We start from the raw sequence: 8385 nt of genomic DNA on the forward strand, positions 1-8385 counted from the left end.
AACTATATAATAAAATATTTAAAGATTCTATTAATAAAATCGATGAATTCATATTACACTTTTTTTTACTTACATACAAATATAATATTTCCTAGAAAATATATTATATAAATAAGATATTTGTGAAGTACCAATAATTTAAGAAATTCTTTGAGTGTTACTAAAAATAAGTAAAAAACCTAATAATTCCTTAAATTAGAACCCGCGTACATAATAGTTAATTAAATTATATCGGTAGCAAGTTGTTTTAATTTTATCATATTATATATGTATTCAAATTAATTTAACTTAATATTTTGATTTAACATGTTAGCGAGTATAATCATTAAAATTAATATGTAATGCTGTAAATAATAAAAATTCGAAGAACTAAATAATTTGAACGAGTTCTACGTGTACGGGATAAAGAAAGTGTATCTTGTACGTGTACGGGATTCTGAGTCGAGCATTATCGACATCGTATGCGTTGTAGCATATTTCCATTGTTCGTAATCATATCTAGGTTGAAAGCGAAGCAAACAGAAGCGGTGTGAACATGGAGTCGAACAAAAACAATAGTAATCGGTGTGATGAACTGGTTTAGCTGACCGGCTACGGATGGCTCTGCAATGACTGTGTACTGGAAGCCGTGTAGCGAACGAGAAGGTTTGCAGGGGGGTGAGGAGGCGACAAGGTGAGGTGCGCCACAGGAGCCAGCCGGGCACGTGGACTAACGAGCGCGTGGCAGCAGCTGTTCAGGTGCAATCGGTGGGAACAGCGTGGAGGCCGGGGTTCCCACGCTCCCTACACCTGGGCCGCCTACATAAGGCCGGGTTCTCCCCTCCACTGAAACATTCTATCGCTGACTGTCGTGTTGTTCGTATCGTCTCGTTCTGTGCCTTAAGTGTTTTGTTGTTAACTAAGTGCGACTATAATGATACATCACGACAATATGCCTGCTGCAGTTGAAATGGATCAGCTTCAACCTATATCTCGGACTTACCAATACAGAAAGGTTGGTTTTGAATAATTATATTTTGAGTAATTTTATTTAAAAAAAATTCTGACAGATACATTACTTTGCGATCAGATTTAATCTCGTAATCTTTTCATCTTGTTATTTTTTCTCGCTTTATACGATTTCATATTCGTGAGGTTTAACTAAAAATGGCAAGGACTTAATTTTTGCTATTTAAAATATGTTAAATATTTACCTATGTTATGCTGACGAGTGTCATTTAGACGTATATTTTTTACTGTGTTGTTTATAAAACGTTCAATTGCAGTAAACCTGTAAAAAAAAAAACAACATATTTTCTGTTATCAATGTAAATTACATATTGTTTGTTACAATTATTTTTTATTTTTTGTAGTTATACGTAACTAAGTGTGATTAAAATAAAAAGTTATCGACCTACAGAAAAGTAATTTATAACTCCCGCTTTGTTCGGGAATAAATAAATGAGAATGTATTTTTTTTAAATCTAATAATTCTAATTATTGAATATTTATACAAACAAATAACTCAAGACGTTTTGCTTGTATTTTGAACTGGATTCGGTGTTTGAAATAAAGTAATCTATACTGAATAGGAGTAAGTTTATTATGAAAATCTTAAAATTTTGTTTTAAACATATTTTTATTTATCATTTTAACATACATTTTTTACTGATATTGATATGTATATTTTTTTTTACAATCTTTATCCATTGAATAACTTTTATAAAGTAAGAAAAATATAATTTTTTTAAATTGAGTACCTGTAAATATATATATATATATTATATTTATTTATTTATTTATTAGAAATATAGGCCATTATTAAAGCCTTTTATTTTAAATTGATTTATAAGTTTCATTTTGGCTAGTTATGTTTTGTGACTATATATTTCTCCATAAATTAAAAAATCAGCGCTGTATTTTTAATTTTTAATCTTAAATACAGTTTGTTGGAAACACATACTAATTTGCAGAGCGAATATTACTGAATTATATTATTGTTATACGGGAAGATTAAAAAAATATGTATAATTTTTAAATAGTCGAATTAATTTAAAACTTATATTTTTCTTGCTCCTATTATTTTTAATTAATGTTTTTAGAAGTTTATAATGCGCCCACGTTTTGAACTTTATTACAGTTTAAGTAAATAATTTACTGTTTAATTGGACCGTTTTGCACAAAGCTGTTAATGCCTTGTTTAAACGATAAGAATACGATACCTTATGATAGTTAATTTAATAGGGTTTTTTTAAAATTCATTATTAACTTAATTTTCTCATGTTTTATAATTTTAAAACAATTTTTTTAACAGTTTTGTTTTGTTTACTTTGTGCAGGTGATGAAACCTATGCTAGAGCGTAAAAGGAGAGCTCGCATAAACCGCTGCCTCGATGAGCTGAAAGAGTTGATGGTCACCGCCCTCCAGGCCGAAGGTGAAAACGTCAGCAAGTTGGAAAAGGCGGACATCCTAGAACTGACAGTCCGTCACCTTCATAAACTAAGACGTCAGCAGAGACTGGCAGTGAATCCCGTCACCGATGCCGATCGTTTTCGAGCGGGTTTTACACATTGCGCCACGGAAGTATCCAGATGCCTCGCCTCTACCCCCGGCGTTGACGTCCGTCTAGGTACGAAGTTGATGACTCATCTCGGTCACCGTCTTAACGATATGGACCGATTATCGCCTCTTTCAGTAAGAGTACCGGACACCGGCTCTTCGTCGCCAGCTCCCAGTTCTCCGGCCTCCGTAGCGTCATACACTATGCCTCTCACGCCTTCATCATCCGCATCGTCTTCTCCCGATTGCGATTACAATCACAATTCTTCTGGGCTTCTCCTTAAAGTCGTCGACATGTCACTTAAACCGAGCAAATCGGATCCTGTTTGGAGGCCGTGGTAAATAATTTGAATTTAGTAATATTAGAAGTGCCTTAATCTCAGAGCCCTTGTCTTTCACAAAGATTCTCATATTTTATTATATAAGATAATATAGTTATGTATAATTTGATTATAAAATTATGTTATGACTTCGATTTATTAAAATCTAAAAATTTTAAGTTAAGATTGTTTTATATTAATTAGTTAGCGGTAGTTTACTTTTTTAAACTTTCATTTTATTTTGAAAACATAGGTGGAATTGCATATTTGTTATAAAGGCCTGTATAAATTATATGCAATTCGGTTTTTTTTTCCAGTATTAAAAATGCTATTAAAATATTACATAAAGTTTTAATTATTTTTCTTTCTGTAAAGTTTATATCATTTATACTTATGAATTAGACTGTTTCTGCTTTAAATATTATTTCAATCGATTATTTAATAACATTTTCTCTACGTTTACTTATTTTTTATTTATTATTATTTTTGTTTAAATTGATATAATATTGCATTTAATAAATTATTAATCAAAAGTTACATATCATAATAAAGAATTTTTTTCATTATTGTTATTACTAATAGCCTATAAAAGATTAACACAAAATGCTATTAAGGAATTAATATTTTTTTTTTAATTATTGTTTATGGTAAATAACAAATCTTTGATAAATAAACATTTTATCTGTATTTGTGGTATTGTAAATATACATCACATACAAAAAATTAATTATTGTTAATTAATTTTGTTAATTATATTTACTGAAAAATAAATATAAAGTATATTTATTTTTATTGTAAAAATAAATATACTTTTATTTTTCAGTATATATTTTATTAGTTATAATAATATTATTTTTATAACTTATTTTTTTGACTGACATATTTACACCGGAAATAAAACTAATTAAATTCGTTTAAAAAAATTAAAGGTTTTATTAGTAGGTTTACCTTAATCAAATACTTGAAGAATTTTAATGGCTTTTATTTCCGTAAATTATAGTTGTAATTTTTAATTTTGCGTTATCATTTTCAGTATTTTTTTTTCTTTTAAAAGGACGTGAATATTATTTATAAGAACATATAAATATATATTTATGGTAAATTTTTTTTGTCTCATAATTTTAGTGTAGATTTTTGTTTTATTTAATGTTAATATCTTATACATCCATATTTACATATTATCTGTTTAAAGTTAATTAAGTTTTGCTATAATTACCACGTGTTAAGTTTTTGTTTTTCATTGTTTTGTTAAAAATATTACACCGTCTTTAATAATTATTTTTTTGTTTGATGTACTTTCTCGTCTTTATATTATAAATAAATATATATATCCTGATGTAATATTATTTGGAATTTTCTGTTTATAAAATTCTGTTTTGTTAAACATTATGGTTTACGTATTGTATATTTATAGTATTGTTTAATAATATTTTTAACACTTAATAACGTGGTACACATAATGTTATTAAAAAAAATTGTTGAGTTAATTATTATAATTATTGTTTTTTTTCTCTAAAATATTAATGATGATAGGATTATTTTTTTATCGATTTATTTGTAAATTATTCTTTTGTTTTAATATTGCGCTGTTATATTTATTCGTTTTGATTGGATTTTTAATTTTTACTATGTATTTTTTTTTTAAATTGTTAATTTAAAAATTGTCAGCCACCGCCATTGTGATAGACTGAATTCTGTGATAATTTAAGTAGGTTAGATTTGTATGTTTATTAAATTTTAGTTTAATAGTTACTATATATAAATATATTGTAAAAGTTTTACGGAAAAAAGTATTACATATTGTTTGCCTGTGATACACAATAAAAGTTTATTTAAGAAATTTTTAATCAGTTGTATTTCTTTTAATTAATATTTTTTGGTATTCCATTATCCCATTTTCATACTTCCATTTGAGTGTGCACGCGCACGTTAACTGAAGAATAAATAAAAAAGTACTTTAAATTTTTATGAAGAAAGTTTTCGGATGAATCTCCATATTTAGTTCAGTCATTAAATTGAACCATCAGTATTTCAATAATTATGACATGAAGCTAAACGGTTCCTCCGGGTAACGTTCTTCATACAAATATGAAGTAAACTTTGTTTTAGCCTTTGTAGATAATTTTTTTTTATTTCCAAAAATAAACGAATGTGTTTTTTTATACACACGACAGATTATTTGGCTTTTAATTGTATTCAAACTGAATATAATATTCATTAAAAAAATGATCTCTTATTTTCCAGTGTGTGTATATATATATATACTGGAAAAAATATAAAAAAAAATGTATATATTGTTAATAGGATGCAATTAAGAAAACCTTAAATTGCGGTATCTTCAACAATTGATACAATTTTAGTGAAGAAACCAGATTCGATGTTTTATTAGTCTTTTTGGCACTTATGATGAACCAATCAATTGAACAGTAACTACCCGTAATTCTTTTAAATCTATAAAATTAAATCTGGACAAGTTGGGCATTCAGTATTTTTTTTTTTAATTTATTGTTCGAACGAAAATAAGTTTTTTAATTAAGTGCATATCGCAGTAACTCCTCAAGTAATGATTTTGTTCTACGAAATTGCCTTATATATTTTATCAGTTCATAACATTCAAAAAAAAGAATTATGAAAATTAAATCTACTGATTGAGTTGAAGTGAATCATCTAACGATTACTCCTTACAAATCTATTTTAACAATTACAAAATATGCCAAAAATTATCTTCTCGATCCAGACTTAACCGTTCGGCTTTTCTATTATGCGAACACTCTGTAAATACTTTATGAGAAAATATTTACTAACTGTATATTAACAGTGAGCATGAAAAAATCAGGTAAAAGTCTTATTAAATTTTATATCTTAAAGGAATATTTACAATAATTTAAACAAATTATATTTGTGATCATAGTATTATGATCACAAATATAAACCGTTTATATAAATAATACAGATAATCTTAAATGATTTACTCGCAAAGAAGGCATTTCCACACATTACAGTGAAATTGCATTTAATTTGCACCGTTATGTTGTGGCATCACATCTTGAAGGTTACCTGACGTCATTCATTCTCAAAAATGAAACTGTTACAACCAAACAAATAAATATTCCCCCCGTACCGGATTTATTTGAGAAATTTACGAATAAAAATGTTTCCTTGACCTGAATATATCGCTGCGTATCAGGATTGAAAGCCGATTTAGATATTAATGATACTCACTCTTGCAGTTAACATCTTCAATATTTTTACACCCTAAAGAGTGATGACTATTTAATGAAGGTTGAACGTAATTATTCTTAGAGAAAATAACTCGTGTTAAATTTCGTTTGTTTCCCAGATGCTTCACAGCTATATGAAAGATTAGAACTGTTAAACAAGATGTTTTCAAATTTAATTTTATATGCATAATTAAATTGCATTGCTTTTTCACACCCTCACTGGAAATCGAATTTGAAAAAAACTAATATAAATATTTTACTCCAACCCTATGTAGCAATTGGTATCCAAAAAACAGTTTGTAAAACTTACATTTATAAAGTAATCTGCACCTTGTGGTGTCATTGATATATAAGTATAACGGTATTGTGTTTAGCATGTCGGTTCGTGTTCAGTTCAATGAATGAATTTAATTTTTTTTCACGATTTCACGTAATTGTCTAATACTCACTGTCATGTATAGTCCAGATAATAAAAATAAGCACACATACATACGTATGTTATAGGCTGTTCGTAGACTATTATTTTAAAGAGGTTAACATGCTGTTAAGAAACTTGCTTTTAACTAACTAGTTTAATCACAATGTTGAATTTACGAGTACAATTTAGTATATATTTAAATATTACCTCACAAAAACAGCATGTTACGACATGAAAGACACACATTGTAATTAAAAGTACTTACAGTACATAGTGCTTGTGTTAAACAACGGATATACTGTGAAAATGTTTATGAATATCGTTTAACTTGCCAAAAATATATAAAATCTGATTACTAAATTTAAAAACATGTTTTATTACGTAATTAATTTTAAGGGATCATAATTTATTATAGTCTTACAACGATATTCTGTTAAATATTCGTATTTTCGAGTCGATATTGTGATTCGGTTTCTTAAGTGGTGTTTAACCACAATATTTTTAATTCAATTTTAACATCAGAAGATTTCAATATTGCCGAACTTAACTGACAGGATGTGTGAATAATTACTCAGAGTCGCGGATTGTAGCTGATATTCTAAAGCTAATGAGATAAGCCAAAAGAAAACAAAATTCGGAATAGTTAATTCTACGAATTAAATCCCTACCCGTTGACTCAACTCGTGTTATCTAATAATTTCCATCGGCTGTTTATTAGTATATGGCAAATTAACAAAACGTAAAATTGATTAAAAATGTCCGAATGATATCTTGAAATTAAAAACCTACGCTGATGTTTACGTTTGCGTCGAACACTTTTATATCTTTCCGTGCGTGCTAAATTTCAGTTACAAACCATGGCTTTTAATGATGTACTTTAGAACTGTCGCCTCCTTTGAAGATAATCTTTATCTTGATATATCTTTCCTTCAGAATGAATTAGAATACTAGAGAAAAAAATCACTATAGTGTGGCACAAAATTCTCATAAACTGTTGTCATTTTTTGGTTTTGATATTTCTATTGGTCAGGCGGGGTTCATTAAAAAAATAATAAATGAAACTTCATTTCAAAGTAAACGTTATGAAAAATCCTAATGGTTATATTTATAATAGGGTTTACGTAGAACATATATGTATAAAAAACTATATATAAACTAACATATATGTAAAAAAAACATATGTATATTCTTGAGCGTATTTTCTAACAGAAAACTTTAGAAGAAAGTTTGATAAAAAAAGTGGTTATAGAACTTTCAGCAGTTGCAGTCTAGAAAATGTTTTCTAATTTAACTAATAGTTCTGTAACCCTACGTGATTCTTATGATTCTTCTGAAACGAGATGTGTACTCTGGATTGGCTTGAATAATGATATTATAGTAATAACTACCACCTTAATTGCAGTCCATTACAATTAATATATGTAATTCGTTATGTTACATAACTTTGTTTCGTAATAAGATATTTTCATTAACGAGATATCCAGAATATAAAAAAAAACAATTTCTTTAAAACACGTAGTTAAGTAATTCAATTTATTTTATTTTTCTCATTTATAAACCTTTACCAAAAACAAGTTATTTAAAACTTATGAATTGTTTTTTTTTTATGAAGTAGTATATATTCTTCAAACATTTTCAGATACAATTCATTCTCAATTTTTTTTCCAGATAACTCAGGTTTGTGAAAAGGTTTGCTTGAAAGGCTCGTTTTCTTTCATTCAGTAATCGTTGTAATTACCATAATGTAGTTTTAATGAGGGTAATTTGACGTGTAACTTAAAAACTGCTTTGCTCAAGTCATGTAAGTAAACGTTTGTAAACCTAAAAATAAACTTGAATATTGTCGGTTATAAAATTAATTTTTATAAATCTTAAAAAAAAAATACC

General features: G+C 27.5%; 1 protein-coding gene across 1 annotated transcript; it reads left to right on the forward strand.

Annotated features, from left to right (window-relative positions):
• The first annotated feature begins 550 nt into the window (after positions 1–550).
• LOC142334239 (enhancer of split mgamma protein-like) lies at positions 551–3314 on the forward strand. The gene is made up of 2 exons (XM_075382106.1): positions 551–994; positions 2318–3314. The coding sequence occupies exons 1-2, from the start codon at positions 914–916 to the stop codon at positions 2879–2881; spliced, it is 645 nt and encodes a 214-aa protein (XP_075238221.1). The 5' UTR covers positions 551–913; the 3' UTR covers positions 2882–3314.
• Positions 3315–8385: the final 5071 nt, after the last annotated feature.

This window comes from Lycorma delicatula, chromosome 1, assembly GCF_047948215.1.
Source record: "Lycorma delicatula isolate Av1 chromosome 1, ASM4794821v1, whole genome shotgun sequence".
NCBI classification, from domain to species: domain Eukaryota; kingdom Metazoa; phylum Arthropoda; class Insecta; order Hemiptera; family Fulgoridae; genus Lycorma; species Lycorma delicatula.

Coding starts and splice junctions, on each gene's coding strand:
- LOC142334239 (XM_075382106.1), top strand. CDS start 914: ATGATACATCACGACAATATGCCTGCTGCAGTTGAAATGGATCAGCTT. Junction 995..2,317: donor GGACTTACCAATACAGAAAG/GTTGGTTTTGAA, acceptor TACTTTGTGCAG/GTGATGAAACCTATGCTAGA.